At 61.5% G+C, this 21,005-nt stretch overlaps 6 protein-coding genes across 6 annotated transcripts; all 6 read right to left on the bottom strand.

Moving 5' to 3' along the window:
- Nucleotides 1–169: 169 nt before the first annotated feature.
- Nucleotides 170–5,095, bottom strand: LINJ_33_2580 (conserved hypothetical protein; the record flags this gene model as incomplete). Its single annotated transcript, XM_003392716.1, has 1 exon — nucleotides 170–5,095. One exon carries the CDS (start codon nucleotides 5,093–5,095, stop codon nucleotides 170–172), a length of 4,926 nt encoding a protein of 1,641 aa, XP_003392764.1.
- Nucleotides 5,096–6,763: 1,668 nt separating this feature from the next.
- On the bottom strand, nucleotides 6,764–8,284 carry LINJ_33_2570 (conserved hypothetical protein; the record flags this gene model as incomplete). Its single annotated transcript, XM_003392715.1, has 1 exon — nucleotides 6,764–8,284. The coding sequence occupies one exon, from the start codon at nucleotides 8,282–8,284 to the stop codon at nucleotides 6,764–6,766; it is 1,521 nt and encodes a 506-aa protein (XP_003392763.1).
- Nucleotides 8,285–9,545: 1,261 nt separating this feature from the next.
- Nucleotides 9,546–11,498, bottom strand: LINJ_33_2560 (conserved hypothetical protein; the record flags this gene model as incomplete). Its single annotated transcript, XM_003392714.1, has 1 exon — nucleotides 9,546–11,498. One exon carries the CDS (start codon nucleotides 11,496–11,498, stop codon nucleotides 9,546–9,548), a length of 1,953 nt encoding a protein of 650 aa, XP_003392762.1.
- A 1,196-nt stretch (nucleotides 11,499–12,694) lies between these two features.
- On the bottom strand, nucleotides 12,695–14,836 carry LINJ_33_2550 (hypothetical protein, unknown function; the record flags this gene model as incomplete). The annotated part of the gene is made up of 1 exon (XM_003392713.1): nucleotides 12,695–14,836. One exon carries the CDS (start codon nucleotides 14,834–14,836, stop codon nucleotides 12,695–12,697), a length of 2,142 nt encoding a protein of 713 aa, XP_003392761.1.
- Nucleotides 14,837–15,814: 978 nt separating this feature from the next.
- On the bottom strand, nucleotides 15,815–18,130 carry LINJ_33_2540 (conserved hypothetical protein; the record flags this gene model as incomplete). The annotated part of the gene is made up of 1 exon (XM_003392712.1): nucleotides 15,815–18,130. The coding sequence occupies one exon, from the start codon at nucleotides 18,128–18,130 to the stop codon at nucleotides 15,815–15,817; it is 2,316 nt and encodes a 771-aa protein (XP_003392760.1).
- A 1,171-nt stretch (nucleotides 18,131–19,301) lies between these two features.
- LINJ_33_2530 (putative ras-like small GTPases) lies at nucleotides 19,302–21,005 on the bottom strand (the record flags this gene model as incomplete). The annotated part of the gene is made up of 1 exon (XM_003392711.1): nucleotides 19,302–21,005. One exon carries the CDS (start codon nucleotides 21,003–21,005, stop codon nucleotides 19,302–19,304), a length of 1,704 nt encoding a protein of 567 aa, XP_003392759.1.

Raw genomic sequence — 21,005 nt, 5'->3', positions numbered from 1 at the left:
CTATGTTAGTGCCCTCCTGCGTACCCATGCGGGCATGCATGTGCCCGTGCCGGAGAGCGACTCAGTATACGTGCACTCGTGTGGGAGTCATCTGTTACGCGCATACCGATAGAGGTGACGGAGAGCCACCGCCTCGGCCTTTTGATCACTTGAGGAAATAGCGACATCTTTAGCCGCCTCGACGAAAACCGCCACCGCCACCGCCACCAGCACGGCCGCCACCACCGCGCCGTTGACCACCGCCACCGCCACCGCGATTTCGGCCTTGCCCGCTGCGTCCCCCAGCACCGCCGCAGCCACCACGAGCTGGTGGTGCGTGCGCATTCGGTCCTCCACCCCCAAGGACAGAGGAACCAGCTTTGACTCTCGGGGAAGGCTGGCTGTGCAATGCCGGCAGCGGCATATTCTGTCGCCCACCACCGCTACCACGGCCGCGGTTGGTAGCGCCGCCACGCGACGCCGGCAAAGGCTGCGTGCCGGACGTGGATGCTTTCGGTCCAGTAAAGGACGACGGCGCTGAGGTGCCGAGCACACTCGGCGCCGAGGAACCGCCGACATTACGGCTACCACCACCGGTGCTATCTTGCCGAAGGACAGAAGATGTAATTGGGCCAAGAACTGCACCACCACCGCCATCACCGGTCGCGGGCCCCTGCGATATCGAGCTGCTGCTCCAATTGGAGAGACGCACATCCTCTGCAGGGCCACCGCTGCCGCTGCTAAGGTTGCTCGTGTTGAGGCTGCCCCAAACCGAGTCGCCGGAGCGTGGAGGAGGACCGCCGGCACGACCGCGCGGCGGGGCGCCCGCAGATGGGTGGGCGTACACGCTTGTTTCCAAAACAGCCGTGTCGTCCCCTCCCGAGGAGCCTGATGGAAAAGGCAACCACCCGAAGGGGTGAAGAGCTGAGAAGAGTGGCCCGCCATCGCTCACAAAGCCAGAGCCAGTGAGCGCTTCCCCGCCGATGCCGCTGTCGCGGAAAATAGGCTCTTGGCCACCGGCCGGCGCCACACTCGGTGGAGGAAAGAAGCTACTGTCGACTGACGGGATGAACAGCCTACTGTCGCCCCTCTGGGCTTTGAACGATGCAGGGATAGGAGGCACAGCGCTGTTGTCCGCCATGCCGTGAGTGAGGTGGTGCACTGGTGTCGGCTGAAGCGGTGGTGACACTCCTGAAGTGCCGTGTGAAAAGGGCTGCGGAGAGCCCCACAGCGGGTTATCATACCTGACCTGCTGCATCGGAGGGCCACCGCTGTGGTGCACGACCCCCTGAAAGACGGCCGAGCTGCTTGACGTGGGTGTCGAATCGGGCGCTGGCACCATTGAAGTGCCTTGGCTCGGTGCCGGCGCCTCGTGCGTTGATCGGAGCTGCTTTTGGTTCGGCAATGGCGACTGATGCGCCGAGGAATGTGGGTCTCTGCTGTCATGAGAGTGCTGCTGCCGCTGCTGTTGCTGCTGTCGCTGCTGCTGCTTTGCAGGTCTCTTGTTTGCACTCATCTGTGTAGCCGGAACGCGAGCCTCCGGTGCGGAAGGTGTAGTAGTGGCTGCTGGGGCGGAGCTTACCGCCGCCGCCTTTGCATCTGCAAGCCGCTGTGCCTCCTCCCGCCTCTCCCTTTCGTGCTGCACCTGCAGCTGCTCCTCCTGCGCGGTGTGCTGCATGCCTTGTAGGTACTGCATCACACGACAGCGGTCAACATCGCTGGGGGTATGGGATGGCGCGGCGTTGGTGCTGCCAGAGGCGGTGTTCACGACGTAAACTGGATCAGCAACAGAGATGGAGCAGTCGCCAGCTTGACGTTGCAACGTTGGGTATATGAAGGTCGTGAATTCGTGCAAACCGTGAGGAATGGCTTCGCGCTGCAGCGCGAGTCGAAGCCGTGATGCGCTACAGCTGCCTTCACGAACGACATCGTCGGCGTAGCGCGCCTCCATCGTTTTCAAGAAGGCCCGCGCTGCCTCAGCAGCCTCCTTTCCTCGCGACTCTTCGTTGTCCGCCGCGGAGAAGGCAACTTTTAGTTCCGCTCCGCTGCTGCCAGCGACGCTTTGGGCTGCCGAGGGGCCCGAAGCCCGCAGCACCGATCGAAGTCCCTCACGCAGTAACGCGCGCGCATCACCGGAGTTCGCTCTTCCGCCTGCCGCAGCTGCTGCCTGGTCGCCCGCAAAGCAGCGGTGCAGCGAGCGAGTAGCCAAGTGCAAGGCACTCTCCACGGTTCGGTTGAATGAGCTGGCGTTGACGCTGTAGAGAGGGGCGCCAATCGTGGCCCCAAGCTCCTCCAAAGTCCCTAGCGCTTCCCACTTCGCGGCCTCCATCGTCTTTGCTGCTGCTTTGTTCTTCACGCTGCTGTCATTGCCCTTGCCGCCGGCCGCCGCGGCGGGGCTCTTTTCGGGCGCGCCTGTCTCCTCTGCTGTGCTCTGCAACGGCATTAGTCGACGCTCGAGAACGCGCAAGTACTGCTCCATCATGCCGTCGGCGTTCTCCGTATGCACCGGGTGCAGCGTCTGCGACGTTAGCCATGTGCGCCATAGGGGGTGTCGCAGGTACTCGTCCGGCCGCGTGCGCTCCCACTCCTCGCTGAGTCGCCACGTCGTGATGAGGCGCTCCACTTCAGGAAGCAAAAAGCGTAAGACGAGAAGAGTGCGATTCGAGTTCTTTTCGGAGGCCTCGCAGACGTCGCTCTCACCCTCTGACTGCAAGGGGTCCTGAGGTGGGGCGAGCAGCTCCTCACCGTCGGCATCCACGCCACGCGCTGTCTCGTGTGTGCCGCATTGAGCTCGATCTTCAGACGTCGCCGCGTACGTGGGCGCGGCGTTACTTCGGTCCGCCACCCTCTCTTCGTGTAGTGTGTCGCCATCCTCGCCCACCACCCATGTAAAGTCCATGAAGCGCTCCGGTGCCGCGAGGGCCGTTGCGTCGATGGCGTCGGTCAGAAACAGTCGATGCCATGGACAGTTGCCGTGGTGGCCGCTGTTGGAGGTGTCACTGCATTGCTGCTGCTGCTGCTGCGGGGTGTCCTTCTGCAGTGCTAGGCGCTGAGAAAAGGTCATTGTAATAGTGGTGACAGACCGCGTTTCGATCTTCGTTACCGTCTTGGTCGTCACAGTCGTTGAGGGGAAGGCAAAGGCCTCTGCGGCGGCGCCAGCATCAGCGGCGCCCAGAAGTGTAGTCGCCTCCACCGGCGAGAGTGCGACACCGCTGCGCATGTGTGTGCTCTGCTCACCGAGTGCTTCCTCTGAATCCTCCTCGGTGGGCATCTCTTCATTGCAGGCGATGTCGCTGCCCAACCCAAGGCTCACGCGCACCTCCTCTTCGCTGCGACCATCCCGGCTGCCACGGCTGGCAGACGAGGACGGCGTAGCGCTCACCGCGGCGTCTTCCTCCCCGTACCCCTGTGAGTACGCGCACGCCTCAAGCTTGTCGTCACCGTCCTTAGCTCCGTCACTCTGATCCGCTGAACCGTTCACAAGTGCAGCGGCGACAACGGCAGCCTCGTCCTTGACCTCGCCGGAGTGCCGACTGCGGTTGGCGCTGAGAATCGCTGCCTCCACCTCCGCAAGGGCATCAAGGACGTCTTCGTTGCCGCCCCCAACGCCATCGCCACTACTGGACCCCACCGAAGCCCCTGCCCGTTGCTGCGGTTGCCGCAGATCAACATCTTCGTCAACAAAACTCTGCGTTTCGTCGCGGGATACGTCTGCAGTTGAGCGACCAAAAGCGCAAGCAGCAGTGTCCAAAGCCTCAGCTGTCCCGGTTGTCGCGATTGTGGTTGTCGTGGCTGTCGTGACAATCTCGCGCACGGCCACCACAGCAGGGCTGTGGGCGCAGAACTGGCACCGCACATGCCATCCAAGGAGCATCATCGCGTCCACGAAAGAAACCATCTCCGACTGCGTCGATGTCTCCTTGTGCACGCGTCTGTTCCCTTCCTCCTCGTCTGCGGAGGATAGGATCGTCGGTGGGCTCTTCCATGGCGGTGCTCCCCAGCGAGAAGGTCGGAAGGTTCCTGCACGAGCGGCGCATTCCGCATGCTCCAAGTCGGCCGCGTCACCGTCGGAGTTCTCTGCCTCCACCGATTGCACGTCACCCGTAGCAGCCACCGTGTACCCGTAGAGTATCATCAGCAATGCCATGTACTGCAGCACCACCTCCCCGTTCACGCCAGTCTCGGAGCAAGCGGCGCCGCTGCTCGGCTCTGGCCGAGGGCGCTTCTTTGGAGCGAAAAAGAGCTGCAGAATACGATCATTCACGTTGCTTCCCGTGTACCGCAGTCTGGGCACAACGGTGCCAGCTGCGCAGTTGACCCCAGACGAGGCGGGGTCCAGAACGGCCAGCGTGTCCTCCATACACTGCCGCACCACGCTAGGCGGGGTTCCTCGTGGAAGCAGGCAGCGTGTCCGAGCTGCTGTGCTAGTGGCCGCTTCAGCATCTGGTGGGCGAAGTATCACCGCGGCACAAAAGGCGCGAACCGTCGCGGACTCCATGATACTCAGCGACGGGCTCCCTAGCAGGAGTTGGCGAGCACAGGAGACCGTGGCCTCGTCGGTTGCGACGCCCTGCTCGCCAGTAGTATGTCGGTCGCGCCAGGCACAGCCCTCTCGGTGAGCGCGCGCCAGCAAGCCAGCCGTGATCCGATGCTGTCGCTCTAGCTGCGTAGCGTGCGCCAGTATCGCGGTGGAGTGCTCGTTCGGGGTCGCTACACCGCTCGGGCCCACATGGAATGGAAGGATACGTGCCAACTTGGCCAGCGCTAGCCGCTCCTCTTCCGACAGAACGACGGTAGTGTTGCAGCACGGTGCGCACAGCACCAGGTGTACAGCGGGTGTTTCCGCGGCGTTGGGAGAGTGTGCCGTTGGCGTTGTTGCCGGCGCCCTCACCGTGAAGTGGAGAGGATGCAAATTGGACGCCGCCAGCAGCGCCACCGCATAGTCACTCGACTGCAGCCAGCGGAAGAAGTCGCCGTGTTCATGCCATGCGCTGTACGCATCCCTAAAAGACGAGAAGTGCAGAAATGTCTCTGTCGGCCACAGTGTTGCCCCGGCAGCGGCCACGTTCTCCAACGAAGGCGCCGCATCGTCAGCGGCAGCATCCAGTGCGGTCATGATAGCAAAAAGGAAAACAAGAGCAGAAGCGGTGACCAGCGCAGACGCAAGGCTACTGTGAAAGCCTCGCAGCGCGCGTGGTGGGGCTTCCGGAGCGTTGTCGGGGCAAGGCTCTGTGTAGACACGTTTGCCCACGCTCTTCGGCCACGGTGTGGAGGTCCCGTCTGTGGGGTCGTGTACGTGTTCGTTGATCTATGGGGAAGAGACGAGGGAAAGATGGTCGTCGCGCATGGGCTTCAAGTGCGTGGATGCACGCCACTGGCACGGGTGAAGGGACAGGGGAGAGGGGCAGGTGCGTAGACCGTGCCTCGACAACAGCACACAAGGAGGGGGAACAAGAGAGGGTTGCACGGACCGTCCTGCGAACCGAAAGAGCGCCGCTCTCCGCGCCGCCCCGCACGTATTGCAAGCTGTGCAAACCGCGCACAACAGCCAAGCGAGATTCGGTGGTTAGTCGGTAGGCACCTTGATGGGCGCTTGACACCCAGCCTGTGTGGGTGTGTCTGTGCATTGAAAAACGGCGGCGCACGGGCAGTGTAGTGCCACCTCACTCGAACCGAATCAGAAGGATTCGGCCCAGAGCGACTCGAGCTTCTTTTCATTACGAATGCTTGTATCAGATACGCGTTACACGAAAGCACACACACGAAGATGCACAGACGCCAGCACATACAGACAGAGGGAGCGCTGACGGACAGGCACTGACGGGTATGCCCGCCACACTGTCTATCCGTCGCCGCCCCGTCGTGATCACCAGGAGTGCGATTGCTTTGCATGTTCTGCCAATTTGCCGTCAGCCAAACACACGCACACATACTCGCCTACACAATCGCAGCAGAACGCTCACCTCTCCAGGTGCACGACGTGTGTGTGTGTGTTTGACTCGCTGATATGTGCCAGCCCCATCCTGTGGGCACGTCCCTCGGAAAGTTGTCGAGCACGAGCGGGTGCACGAAAAAGGAGTTGGAGACAAAAGAGTACAAACACCGGTACAGTCAATCAGAGACAGAGAGACGGGAAAACAAAAAAAAAGAAACAGAAAAAAGAAACGGAGAACGAATGGAAGGAGGCGGACAAACCACGTGGCGTGTGCATGTGAGAGGGAGGGAGAGAGCGCATCTACCTACAGGGTAGGGGGTGCACCTTGTCGCTGATAGCCGCCAATGCGATCCTTCTCTCCGCAGGAAGAGGAGACCACCAGTGCAGCAGCACATCGTAGTGAGCAGGGGGGGGTAGGTCAAAGCCATCAGCTCAACACGCCCTCTCCCTCCTCCCTCACCACTCCTTCTCCCTTGACTAGGGCCTCCATTCCATTCACGGTACAGCGTAATTGAGAAACGAAAACAAAAAAAAAGAAAGGAGGCGGGCTCAACAGCGACGCTTGGAGGTGCGCGAGACGATAGGCGTAGCGCGACATACGCGCACACACATGCGCATGCACATGTACACGGGGCACAAGGAAAAGGAGAGACCGAGCGACACAGACGGGGTGACGATTCCTACGGGGTCACTCGACTCCTTCTGCATCCTTCGTTCGCAGTGCCGCTACCAGCATTGGTGGGCATCTCGCCTTCCTTACTTGTAAACGGCGACAACCACCGTCTTGTAGGTCACATCTCTTGCTAGTAGCTGCACTCACCTTCACGCACCTCCCTCTTCGTCTTCCTTCTACTGCCCATCACGGCTACGCTGCGAAGCGGTGGACTTGGCCGCGAGGGATGACGGCCGCACATCGGAGAAGAGGGAGTTGCTCCGCGCGAGAGTGCGGGACGCCGAAACCTCCTCGCGTTCTCCGCGAAGGGCGCTTTCGCGACTCTGCTGCGACGCCGTCGGCTTCGAGGCCACCAGCGGTGGCTTCGACAATGACTGGGAGCGAGATGCTTGGTAGCTGTTACCATCGCTGTTGCGGCGCAGCATCTGCGCGAAGTCCTCGCGTGAGGAGCGCGAGGCGTCGTCGCGGGCGCGCTGCGACGCCGTCGGCTTCGAGGCCACCAGCGGTGGCTTGATGGCGCGCTGGTGAGAGCTCAGCGAGTTCGCGTACGACTGGCGGGAGCCTAAGGAGCCGTTCGATACAAAGCGCCCGTACTGCTGCCGATCTGTCTCCGTGGTTTCCAGCAAGGCCTCGCGCTCCCTGCGGTCCTCCAGCAGCTGCTTCGTCGACGGCGCGTTGCCGAAGCCGTAGTGGCCGACGTTGAGTTGGTCCATAAGCAGCTGCGAGTTCGTTGTGGCGGCGGCGTTGCGGTTGTTTAGCTCCCCACACATGCGGGCATCGCGGGCGTTGGCCAGTTCCGCGGTGCGGATGGAGGCGCGCATCCTCTCCTCCATCTTTTTGCCCGCGCTCTTCTCCTTCAGGATGTCGCTCTGCAGCTTCGTCCTCATCGCGCAGAACCTGCGGATCTTCTGGTGCAGCACGACGCACTCGTCCTTGTTCTCCTGCGTGTGCGCCACCGCCTTGGCCTCCATCGGGTCCACGTCCTCGCCCGGAGCGGCAGTCGTGGCAGTAGCGCTTTGACGCCGATTCCGCTTGACCATGCCCTCCTGCGAGGCGACGACCCTCTTGAGCGTGTTCGCGCGCTTGCTCTGGAGCTCCTGGATGTAGGCGCACAGCTCCCGGTTGGACAGCTGACGGTCCTCCTCCAGCGTCCTCTCGATCTCTTTCGGCAGAGTCTCCTCGGCGTACTCATATGCACGCTTGGCGAAGTGCTCCAGGCGCTGCACGCGGGCCGCCAGTTGGTAGACCTCCGCGGCGCCCTCCAACCCTTCGATGTCGAGGGCAAGGGAGTCCTGCTCGTCCTTGTGATGGAGCACCTGTTCCGAGAGACGCACGCGCTCGTCGCGCAGCTCCTCCAGAGACGGTATGGATTTTATCTTTAGCGACTTGTCGTCCTTGATCTCGCGCAAGCGCTGCTTGTGTGCTGCCTGTGCCGCCTCCAGCCGCTCCTTCGCCGCCACATACTCGGAATGGATGGAGTCCGCGCAAGCCCCATTAGCAGCCGCGGTCGGGGTCTTCGTCATCGACGCATTCTCTTCATTGGTTGGGTGCCCGCCCAACGTATTGTCCCCGTAGGTGTGTGTGTCATCGTGATTCATCGGCGACTCCATCTGCGGGTGGTCATCGCCGTTCGCCATCTGGGGCCGTGCGTTCATCGGCGAGTCCTCCACAGGAAAATGGTCCGACAAGTTGCGCATCACAGTGCGAAAGCAAGGTTCAATGCTGTACCGTTGAATAGCGAACTGGGTGCTGTGACGAGAGTTAAAGCTGTCGTCACAGGACGAGAGCGCAGCCGAAGTAAACAGATGAAGACGACGACAGCGAAACCGTGTATATCGGGATGCACTGTTTAATGGTAGTGGGCAGGTCTGCGAGCTGAGAAGAGCAAACAGTAACCGAGAGAGGAGGAGGGGGAAGGGGGGAGGCGGGGCGCGGTAACACGAAGAGGTACGGATCACGTAGAATCTGGAGTAAAGCTTTCGAGTGTGCAATACTGTGGACGCCGTACATGTTGTGTCGCGACGGTCGACAACAATAAGTGACGGAGGAGTAGGTGAAGCGATATGCGAAAAACGATGAGGCAAGAAGAGTCGTTGAGGAGCACATGTCGGGCAGTGCAGGTGACGCAGGAAACGCACCCGTGGAAGAACTCCATCAGAGCGCGCGCGCTTGATAAACTGGTGGGGGAGGAGCAACTCCCTTTGCGATGAGGCACATCATTGCGCCATCACCGTATCAGCTCGGGGTGTGGCCAAGAAGTCCCACACCGCCGCCTCCGGACTCGGATTCTTGATTTCGGATTGCAAGCCGACCCGCTGTATCGCTACGCATCCCGACCGTTTCGTCCCCCTCCCCCGACTTTCTGAGTACGGTTCCTTTGTTTTTCAGATGGTACTTCTCGATACCATCCACGCCGACCTCTCACGTAAGCAGTCACCTCTAGAGGTCTGCATCCCATCCTCCCTGGCTGCCACCACCACCAAAAACTCAGCTGCAGCCACACAGACACGCCCAGCGGGAGAGGGGCTGAAGGGCACACACGCGCACGCATGCGTGACACGCGGATGGAAATGTGGAGCACACACAGCCGCACCTTAAAGGCGCCTTCACGCGAGATGAGCACGCGCGAAAACGAAAACACACACACACTCGATGTACAGCCTCACATCGTGAGCTTTCCCAAATGCGATGTGGTGGGATAAACAACAAAGAAGGTGCGTACACGCGTACACCGAGACAAGCGCGCAACCAACACAGAGATCAGATTCCAGTAGGGAAGCGTTTAGCGAAGAACCACGTAAGCACACGAAGGCACGTGAAGGCAGTGTATTGCGATTCACAGAGGAGTTGGCGAAGCATAAGGGAGAGGAAAGCAGATATTCCCCCGGTGTTGTGCCAACTATGCCGAGGAGCAGGGCACGCGATCGTCGCTTTTCTTTTTCCTTTTTTCAAGCTTGCCTAAAGCTTCGCAGAGGGTATGCGGTGCATCACCTGATCACGACTTGTCTCTTGTGCCTTGCTGACAGCACCGCGGAACTCCGAGGTCGTCATCGGGCCCTTTTCGCTCTTACGCGCTGCCTTGGCGTAGTGGAGCAGTGCGGTAAGAAAAAGCGCCGTGCCCTCTTCCTCACCACCAACGTAGTTGATGTTGCGAAAAAGACGGTCGTCCATCATGGGTCCGCTGCGGCGCAGGCTGCTGACGAGCTCCGCGTAAGACGGCGCTCGGCTGCCATCTGGCATCAGCGGCTGGCCGCCGCGGCTCTCGATGGACTGTGTACGCTGCAGTCGTCGCAGAATGCGTCGCTGCCGCTCCACCCGCTGCGACTCCTTCTCCACAGAGAAAAACGGCAGATCTCGGAACACCGTCAGCTCGTAGTCGGTGGATTGCGGGTTGTCACCCATGGCGATGCCGTGATAGCGCTGGACGCACCCGGCGAAGTTGATCGCTTGACTTGCCGGACCCTCTTTGGGGCTTGGGGCGGCTTCGGTGAAGTGCAGCTGCCACTCCTCCTCAACAGAAGCGACCCGGTCCTTGCCCAGTAGGTAGCGCAGCGCCGTGGACTTGCTCACACCGATCTTGGAGAAGACGACACTGTTTGGCTGCGGCATGGGGTTCACGCCACCGCGCACCATCTCCGCCACGTGAGAGCGAAAGTACTTGGAGAAGAGACGCAGCGGCAGGCCGAGCAGAATCACCTGTGCAATGGTGGCCGCGCCTTCCGATGATGAAGGCAAGGTAGACGAGGGGGGCGGTGGTACCAGCTCCGTCACAGGGAGCGTGGTCTCACGCATCTGCTGCTGAAAATGCTTCGTGCTGGGTGCCAGGAGATCGACCAAGAAGTTCGCCATCGTCGCCGTTGCGGCCGCCAACTTCGGCGCGACCGTGGCGGGCAGATCAGCCAGCAGCACCTGCGTTGCATAGGAGACGAGCTGTGCACGCTCCGCCGCCTTTGTCTGAGCCTCGACATTCTGGTTCAACACCCACTGCGACGTGCCTTTGTCGTCCTCAGCGTAGCACAAATGTGACTCCGCGTACTCGACGCGGAGGATGCCGACGGCGGTCAAGAAACCCCGTCGCGAGCGCAGGTACTCCACCTTCCACTCCACAGATTCCGGGTCCGCTGGCGGCTGCTGCGCCAGTGTCAAGAGTGTCTGCTTAGCCATCGTGCCTAGCAGTAGCGGTGATGCGGGGTGGTTGTGCACGGCCGTTGCGTAAATAAGCTCGAGGTACTGCAAGAGGCCGCCCCACATGCTCTGGTAGCGCTGCGAAAGCCACTTCATTGCCTCGCGTACGGCGGGGTCCTTGCCGGAGAGTACGTCACGAACGTAATCCAGATAAAGCGCCTCGACGCGCGTTCGCAGGCAGCGGGCGGTTGCGGAATCGATGCAGGTGCCACGCACGCACATCTCCGGCTTCGGACGCAGCTGCTTACCACTGCCGTCCACAAACAAGGTGGCGTGCGACATACGCACCTGGTAGGCAGCCGCCAGCTCGACAGCCTCGCGCGTGGCGCAGTGCACAGCGCTCGCGTACCCCGGAAGCATGATAATCGAGTCGGACGTGCACCAGTACAGGGCAGCACCGGTGTAGAGGGACAAGAGCAGGCAGCCGCGGCGGGGCGGTTGCCCTTTCATGCCATCAACCGTCGCTAGCGGAGTTCCTGCCGCGGCAGCCTCATCGACGTACCCCTGATAGGTCTTGAGAAACGGCCTCAGCGGGTAGTACACCTGGTCGATTGCCCGCAGGTCCGCTGTCGTGACGATGCACACGTTGCCGTTGCTGCTCAGCCACTGCCTGATAGGCTCAAAGCACGGGCTTCGCGTGATGGGGAGATACCGGCCGTTTGCCTTGTGCGGGGTGGCGATCAGCGTCCCGTCCAGATCTGTGAGAAGCCAGTAGTCGGTTAGCATGTTTTCTAACGGTAGTGTTTTCGCCTTGTACCAGCCGTCCCTTCGGCTAGGCCGAGAGACACGAGCAAGAGAAGCGGAGAAGAGAGAAGCACAAGACGGCCTTCATGGCAGCCAGGGCAGGTGCGTGCCCGAGAGGGTGCCTCCACACACAACGACAACGACAGCAACAGACGAAAAGAGACGATGCTGACACTCAAGAAGACGCAAGGGAGGCTCTCACCATGCAAACTAGCAGAGGCAGTGCAGAAGGAGAGAGAGAGAGAGGCGAAACGCGGCGAAAGCGAAGAGGGTGCAGTGCCGCGACGCGTGATGGCAGAGCAGACAGCACGACGAACGCGAGAAGACAGCGGAGCACAACACCAGAGAGGGAGGAGATGCAGAGAAGAAATAGGGGAGGCGAAAAAAAGAAGAAAAGAGGGGAGAGTGCGGAGGTGCACTGTCGCGTGTACGTTCCTTCTTCTTTTGCTTTTTTCTGCGCGTGGTGGTGGTGGCTTTTTCAGTGTGTATGATTCTTGATAAAGCCACGTGACGCAAAATGGCTGATGCTATAGAGAAGCGGGCGGAGACGACGGTGGGACAGGGTTCGTTGGAGAGGGAGAGGCCGGGCCCGGCGGTGTGGGCAAGGATACGGAGAGTGGGAGAGGAGAGGCGCACGTCTCGTGCCTGTAGAGCAAGAACGACGAATGCTGAGCGGAGGGGGATGGTGGAAGCAGGGGGTGCCGGGAGGCCAGCGCACACAGTGGCGCCAAATGGGGGGCCGCGAGGAAGGGGGATGGACGCGTTCGATGCGGCTTGATGCGCAGCTTTGATGTCCGTGCGCATAGTCCACCAAAAAAAAAACACGAAGAATACGTGCACGCCGTGTGCGCAACGATGGGGAAGCGGCTGAGTGAGGGAGACGGCGACACCGCAAATCTGCGACGGCCACGCTTCTTTCGGTTTTGCGTTATTGCCTTTTCGCTGGGTAGTGGGGCTGCGGCCCGAGCGACGGTGAGTACCGCCATAGCCATCACCCCGAAAAGCAGACCAAGCCGCTGATGCAGCATCACCGAACACTTGCAACGCACACTCCGAGATTGAGTGGTAGAGGCTCATACACCCGCAAAAAAAAAAACACGTCGTCGAACGCTATCTCCCCGCCACCCCCCTCCTCCCTCTCCTCTGCCGAGCGCGCACGCCTCAGGAAGGTGCGGCTCTCATTTGCGCGCTTCGCGAAAGCGCTGCAGCTCCTGCGTCAGCTTCTTCCACGCAGGATGGCCTGTCAGGACGCACCAAAGCACCTCCTCCTTCAAGATAGTCATGCGCTCTTCCTCTTCCCTCTTGCCAAGCACACGCATCTGAAGCCCGACGCAGCCCAGCCGAAACTTGCGGAAGAGCGCCGCCCGTGCGCTGATCTCCTCCTTCTCAACAATGTGACGTGATGCGACTAGAAATGCGACCACGCCCGGCTGATCTCGGATGGTGGGACCGGCCATGGCGAAAAGGCTTCGGTCGATGAGCTCTAACTGGCTGGCGTGACTCACATACCTGTGGTGATCGGTCAACAGAGAGGATTGGTGGTGTTGGTGTTGGAGAAAGGCGTCAGCAGCTCCGTGATTGGGTTCTCCAGGCTGGCTGAGCCGCAGCGAATGCGGCCCCCCGGCACGTGAACCGTCCAGTAAGGGATTGTGCCAGTGCTGCTGCGTTGCGCTTGTGTTGATGTGCCGGCTTTTGTAGAGCGTCCCGGTAGCGTTATGGTGGCTGAGCGTGCTGCGCGAGTTCATCCCGGCGAGCCCCAGGCCACACTGGCCAGCGCCCATGTCACCACCAGCGATGGCAGCTTGGGTAGAGGTTGTTGTGCGGCCTCCTGGATCGGCATAGTTTGACGCCCGCACAGGCGTCTCGCGGTTCTGGTGGAGCGTCGCGAAGGCACCAGATCCGCTATCCACACCCACCTGCGACCCGTGCTCCGACGCTGCGCGAACGTGGGAGCGCCGGCGAGGCGACACTTGCGGCGTCGCTTCGGCATCCGAGGCAGCCGCGAGCGATGCACGCGTGCACGAACCGGAGAAGGTGTTGTCCTCGCCGTCGCTGCCGGATCGACTGTGCCGCTCATGAAGGCTCGCGTGAAGATGGGCACTCATTCCAGTCGCATTTTCTGCCGCCATGGTGCCGTCGCCTCGCCCAGTAGGGCGGATCACAGGAGCGCTGATCTGCCAGTGCGCCGTCTGCGTGGCGGCCTCGCGCCTCGCGCGCAGCGCTCGCCCACCCACAAGTGCGGCCGCCAGTGCCGTGCTGGCCTCAGTGCTACAGACGATGCAATGGTACGACCAATCTGCGCGTTGGCAGTGCGTGTCGCAGTAGTAAGCAAAGCCACACCCGCACTGACGCAGGGTCTGTGAAGGCGTACGGCACCAATCACAATGCCGCGTCGGCGGCCGAATGGCGCGCACGGCGTGGCAGCACACCGCTTTGTGAAAGGGCCAGTGCGCATGTTGGCAGATGGTGCAGCAGTACCGGGCGAGGCCGCACGGGCAGCGGTACAGAACCTCCTCTGCCACCTTGCAGTGAGAGCAGCGGTTCTGGTTTCTGGTGCCGACGCCGCCGAATGACTTGCCGGAGTAGTTGGAGAGGGTTGCACCGGCAGTCCCGCCGCTGGAGCCGGCGCCAAGAAGGCCGCTCGCCCCTGAATTCAAGAGAGCAGATGCGACGCCAGTACTTCTGCTCCGCGACACAGAGAAGACCCTCGCGCTGACTGGCTCTCCTGGACCTGTGCGCAGGGAGCCCCGTCTTCGCCCAGAAAGTTTTCCGTCGAGAGCCGCGGCAGCGCCCACAGAGTCGGTATCCGTCTGGAGAGCGGTCAGGGCGGCAGGGTGTACGAGGAGGTGCGGTAGCGCCTGTTCGCCGGATCTGACCAAGGTTTCGGCTCCTCTTCCGCGCGGCGTCGTCGTCACTGTCGGCGTAATACAGCGGTCCACACTGCTACTCTGACCACCACGCTCATGGGTGATGTTGGGATGCACTGAAGTCGTCGCATTCGCAACAACCGTGCTGCTCGCCCGAGCTAGCTGCTTGCACTGCGATGGCGATCGCAGTGCAAGCTTGTGCCTTCCAGAGTTAGCGTGGCCTCTGCTGTGCACCTTGCCCTCAGTTGACTCAGTACGCCATGCAGACAGCGCCGTGCTGCCGCTACGTCTTTGCGAGCGTGGCGAGGCAGAGCCTCGTCGCGGGGTGCACGATGTGTGTGATGGCTGCTGATGAAGCGATGGAGAGCGGCTGCGGTCGACGCCGCTTCTCGAACCCGACGACAGGCTCTGTGGCTCAGTGCGTGGAGGAATTCGCAGTGGGCTTTGCGTCATTGCCACGGCGCGGGCTCTGGTATCCGCATTCACACAGTGCGTCGCCACCTGCAAGCCTGTGGCACACTTCGGTGTAACAGGTCGATCCTCCTTGTTGCGCAGCGCCCACCTGCGGCAGCGAAAACAACGCACCGGGGTTGCCGCGCAGAAGCAACAGAGACACGAGTGCAAGGGAGGCGCTGGGTATGCGGGTGTGGCGAGGGAGGCGGTCAAACCGGAAGCAGGATCAAGACAGCCGCGCACGGTGTCCCTTGCGTTCACCCTCCGCCGTCAAGAAGTATCCGGTATTGTCCCTGCTGCTAATGCATCTGCACGCAGCGGTGCATGCCAAAGCGTTTTCGTTCTGTCTCGGCGCGGGATAGAGGAGGGAAGGAGTGCAGGTGAAGTGCTAGTGGTGAACGTTCTTGCGGTGCGTGTCCGGAACGGCGAGTAGAGAGCAAGGAAAGCAAAGGCAGAAAACGCACAGCAGAAGGCAAGAGTGAGCGGAAACAAGGTTCAGCGTATACATCACCGCCACATGCATGTGTGCGACTGGAGCTGGTCTCCTTGTATGACGAAGCACAGAGTGCGTGAGAGAGGAAGCGAGAGAGCGCGTGCGGCGGCGTCCCTTCGATGATGCGTCAAGAGAGGTACACCACAGCCTCCTGCATCACGGCGTCGTGCGAGCGTGTGTGTCCGTGTCAGTTTGCCGCTGACTGGAGGGACGCAACCGACTTTTCCACGCCGACACGCGCGCGCGTGCGCGTGGGCGTGCGTCTCTGCACCAAGACGTGTCCACATATCGAGCCATTCACCACTTCCGGATACCATCCGCTATCTTGTGGTGCTCGCCGATCCTCAGAAAACGGGGCCACGCCCTTCAGCTTCGTATCTGCTGTGCTTGTTATGAGTTAGCAAAGCAAATCTGCCAAAAAAAAAACGCGCGAGAGCGATGGCGTCAATCGTGCTTTAGAGAAAGCCTTAGACGGTAGCTCCGCATCATGGGGTCCCTGACGGTAGCACGCCCTGCCCCTCCCGCTCTTTTGCATAGCCGCGTGCAATGCCGTGCTTGCCCTCCAGGATGCCGGCCTGAACCGGCGTCTGCCCCACCCGAGGGTCAAGACCGACGTACTCGCGGTCGTGCAGGCGGGCGAGAGCACCCTGCGAGCTTCCCTGTCCGATCAAGGCGCCACCGCCGCTTCCAGTGCTGGCACGTACCAGCGCGCCGCTGGATGTCCATCGTTCCTCTTCGTCATTCTGCCTTTGTTGGGTGTCAGCGTCCGTGCCGCCTGCGCGGGATTCGAGCTCGCTTCGGCGAGCCTGCACGGCTCTTTTCAGCAGCGGTAGCACTGCCTGAAAGCAGGTTGTGTAGACGGCCGCCATGCCGTACTGCTCGTCTGCTTGCGTGTCGTCGGCGCTCGTCAAGGCGACGAGCACCTCGGCCGGTGACACAATTGGCTTCATGAAGCCATCCCTCTTCTCTGTGAAATGGCTCTGCCGGCTGTGCGGGCAGGCCACCGCGACAAAGCAGTCAATTGCGTCAAGAAAGTTTGCCAGCTTGAACTCGTTCAAGTGGCCGACATAGATCATGTAGCTGCGCTTCCCGTAGGCCCTAAGAAGCTGGTGGAGCTGCTGCGTCACCTCGTAGTAGCCCTCGATGGCCAGCGAGGCGACGAGGATGCCAATGGCAGAGCTTGCCCGCACGCATTCGATGTTAAAGGCGCGCTGCCTCATGCGACGCTGCAGCGTCTGCTGAGCTCGCATGCCATCTTCAGTTACAAGAGCCGCAGCGACGCCGTCGGCGCACGCGGCTGACACCCAATGGTGCACAGCATCCGTCAGCTCGAGAGACCCAGACAGAGAAGCCCCAGCCCCTGCAAGACACTTGGAGACATTGTGCAGCTGCTCCTTCGTCTCTGCCGTGTCACCAAAGCAGTTGTCCAAAACGCAGACGACGGGCACGTTGCTCACCTCAGCACCGCCGTCCCACGCAAGGTACTCGCGGCAGAGGTCGCTGTAGTGGAACTGGTTGTACTGCTCTGCCGTCAGCACGTGGACCAGCGCCGAAGAGCCGACAGCGCCGATAAAGAGCAGGTACTGTACCTCGTTCGACGGCGCGGACGACGACGAGGAAAGCACGCGAGGAAAGCGCACACCGTTAACGACCCAGCAGTCCTCGCCCGAGGAAGTGGACCCTGCATCGGCAACGCCGCTGGCCTCCGCACCGTGCAACTTGGCCAGCTCAGCTGCAACAGAGAGGCAGCGCTCTTCAAAGATCGGCCAGCTGATTGGAACACTAGAATCTTCAGTGGTGCTCCAGCGACGCTCAGCCGCCTGCACGATGGCTTTCGTCGGGTACGTGCCAACAATGGCGATGCGGGGACGCACCGGGCAGGGTGCTCCTGCAGAAGCGCCGGTCGCTTCCGCCTTCTCGGCCCACCAGTTGGTAAGCCGATGGCGAATAGCCGACGCGACCTGCCGCACCACCTCCAGCACTAAGGCCGCCTCGGCATCCAGCAGCGTCTCTACGGCATCGCTGCCAGCCACAGCGCCAGTGGCAAGTGCACTGAAGTGAAACACTGGCTGGACATAAAAGACCGGCAGGCGGGTTGAGCGACTCATGCAGGCTTCACCAAAGTGCACAATGCAGTCAGCCGTGTAGTGCTGGGCGGTGATCTCATCGGGGCAGCAGCTGCCAAAGGTGTTGTCGGCCAGGACAAACAAACGCATTGAGCTCGTGGGGCAATTCGGGTTGTCCATCGTTGCAGGGCGACTGTGCGCTGCGGCGGCGGCGGCGGCGGCGGCGGCCCCAGCCACTGCACGTCCTCTTTGCTGGGGCGGTGCGACCCCACCGGCAATGCAGCATTTCGACTCGTCCCTCACCACCCCTCCTACCTTCTTGAATTCCATCGCCTCAACGTACCGCTGATCTGTGGCGACGAGGTTGCTCAGGCAGTGCACCACAGCCACCGCGTCGCCGAGAAGTTCGTCTGGAAACTGCAGGGCAACGCGCATGTAGGGAAGGCCAAGACGCGATGGCACAGCGGCGGTGCTGGAGCACAGCTGGCACGACAATGACGCCAACCCTCCGCCGGACGCCGCGGTGGGAACGGCAACGGCAGACGCCGTGACCACCTCTCCGCCATGAGTTGCCCCGGACAAGAGGAAGTCTGCGACGCGATGCAGCTGGTAACCTTCGATGATCTGTCGCTCAGCCTCGCCTTCGTCACCGTCTCCTTTGAGAGTTGAAGCGGTGCGTCGCTGTCGGTGACGGTGCACCACCACGGCTGCTTCGACCGGTGCGTCGTGGTACATGATGCAAGAAGTGACGTGGCACTGTTGCGCTGCTGAAACACGTGGTCTCTCTCAGTCAAGGTGCCACATGCCCAGGAATCAGAGGGCGAGCAGCCGCCAAACACTCCGTCGCACAACGCCGCCCAACTATGAGAGAGCAGCAAATGAAGGCGACTTGAGGCAGTGATGACGTTTTTTTTTGCTTCTTGACGAAAGGAATGGAAGCTCGTACGTGTGCGGTGGTCCGGGGTGGTCGTCGGGGGACGGCAGGAGGGATGCATATATGCAAGGGACGCTGTTGCACAAGGGGTGTGCCGCCCGTCTCAAAGTCCACTTCGCACATGCAAGCGGGCGTGTAGGTTGGGCAGAAACCGAAAAGAGGGGGGAGGGGAAGAGGCTGGAAAAAAAAAATCGATTCGCACCATGAGGCGCGCAGATGTGGCACCACATCGGCACCACCTCGCTGACCCCAAAAGAGGTGAGGGAAGGGGAAGGGAGGAACGCGGACAGCTGCAGCGCGGCAGGTACGGCCACGCCCCCATTGCCCTCCGATCCCTCCCCCCCCTCAACCTCTCTCGAGGCGCACGCGAGAGCAGTGGCGCAGATGACCACGTAGAGGAGAATGAAGAGGCAAAGCCCGTCACAGGCACCATGACCGAGAAGCAGGCTAAGGCAGAGCGAGCCAAAAGGCACGCCAAGAAGAACAGGGGACGCCGCAAACGTGCGTGCAGCGTTTCACCGTTGTCCCAGCGAGGCGCAGCTGCTGGACCCCACCGCCACTCCTCCACACACATGCATCCCCAAAGGCTATCGGTGGCAACCCGTGCGCACGCGTTCACATGTCTGTCGAATTTCGACTCCATTGCTATCCTGAAAATCGTGTATGCTTATCAGAGGTTTAACGTTCCGTTGAGTGTGTGCTCACGCACGCACTCTGCGCCTCTTGGCAAGTACCTTGCCCTTCCATCGACGATGCGCAGAGAGTGCCAAGAGAGACCATCTGTGTGTGTATGTGTGTGTTTTGGGAGGGGGGTAAAGGGCACACGCGGTAAAAAGAAGCGCTGAGGTATGCCGCCTTCCGTGTCCCACCCACCCCCCGCACGCTCCTCCCAGCACGCACACACATGGCGCACCAACATCCGCGCAGACTGCCCCGCCCCCCCCTTCTCGCACCTGCGGCAGCGGGATTGCACTAGAGCATCTCGTCCCCATCGTCGCCGTCAGGGTCATCGTACGGCACGTCGCTCTGCTTCCACCGCTTCTTTGTGCGTTGCTGCTGCTGCTCGATCAGATCCATGTGAAGGTGAAACGTGGGCAGTCCGTCCAGCGTCACGCCGCGCGCCTTTGCCGAGACCAGCTCCGCCTGCGTACTGCTCTCCTCAGCGCCACCACCGAGGCAGCCGCTGCTGTTGACGGCGCGGTAGGCGTCGTCGCTGCGCAGGAAGAGCTCGTCGACAGCAGGCGGATATGTGTAGTACGGAATGCGGCCATCGTTCCAGTCTGCAAGGATCATGCGCGCTGTCGACTCCTCGTCCACCTGGCCACCACGTGTGAGTCGTCCGCGACGCATCCCGACTTGCTCAATGAAGTCCATCACGTCGTTCTCGCGGAACTGGCTAATGCCGTAGAACAGAGCCAACGGGTGCAGCCCGCTGTTGCGCAACGCCTGGTGGGTGGCAACGTCGGTGTTGGCATGGTCATCGGCCTGCTGCACCGCCGTGCATCGCTGCAGGAGCCGCTGCACTGGCAAGAACGGATTTACCAGCTCGCTAACCCGAATGGCGTTGCGCAGAACCACGTCGCCGCTGTCCTCGCCGGGGCTGACCACGCCGGGGCAGTCCATCACGCGGATGTCAGACCGCAGCTCCACCTCGGTGTTTCCTGTCGTGAACCCGGGCATGTTGCCGACGCCGACAACGTGCTTGCGCTTTAGCGCATTAATGATGGAGCTCTTCCCTACGTTCGGGTATCCGATCACCCCAACAACAATAGCCTTGCGCTCGCCCGTCTCGCCGCTGCGGGCGACTGAGCGCAACCGCCGAAACAGGTTCGTGACGTACGTTTGCCCCAGTGAGCCTTTGGCGTTGGCTGCGAACGGAATGCACATGAGCTGCTCCTGCTGCTCAAAATAGTGGATCCACGCATCCAGAACCTCCTTCGACGGCAGCAAGTCTACCTTGTTCAGCACCACAACCATCTTCTTCCGCTCCTCACCGTAGGTTGAGCGAATGTTCTTCTCGAGCTGCGTAAGTCGGCAGCCGAGCGGGTCGCGGGCATCCAGCACCTGCAGCAGCACATCGCAGTTCTCGACGACGCGATGAAACTCTTTATAGAAACGCTGCAGCGAGCGATCCTGCCCGCGGCGCGTCGTATCCTCCAGCCACACGTTGTCCTCCTCCGCGCAGCCCTCGCTGGCGCCGTCCTGGCAAAACAGCTGCATTGGGGCCTCGTAGTCATGCACTTTCTCTGAGGTACGAAGCGCCAGCGTCAGCATCTCGCGGCGGCGGTCCGCCAAGGTCGACTCGGTCCTGCCGGCGCCCTCTGCGCTCTGAGCGACCTGCTGCAGGGCCTTGCCGCGAATCTGAGAGCAGACGCCGCCTTTCCCGAAAGCGCCACCACCGCGCATGAGGTTGGTGAGGCGAAGACATCCGCCGCTCACGCCGCTGTTACTCAGCCGAGACCCACCGACCTCCTCGGCGCCGTGCATGTGCGGAATGCTCAAGACGCTGTGCGTGCGCCGCTGTGCTGTTTGCGTCAGGCGCTGCGCCACGTCCTTTAGGTCAGGCACGCCAAGGTCCTTCTTGAGCACCTTTGCCTGACCCTGCTGCCTCTGCCGGGCCTGCCGCGCATGCGCGCCGCCACCGCCCTTGCCGCTTTTTTTGGAGTGACTACCCAT

Source organism: Leishmania infantum, chromosome 33 (genome assembly GCF_000002875.2).
Source record: "Leishmania infantum JPCM5 genome chromosome 33".
Taxonomy (NCBI): domain Eukaryota; phylum Euglenozoa; class Kinetoplastea; order Trypanosomatida; family Trypanosomatidae; genus Leishmania; species Leishmania infantum.
The sequence above is the reverse complement of the archived record's forward strand: the minus strand, read 5'-3'. Positions and strand labels throughout refer to the sequence as shown.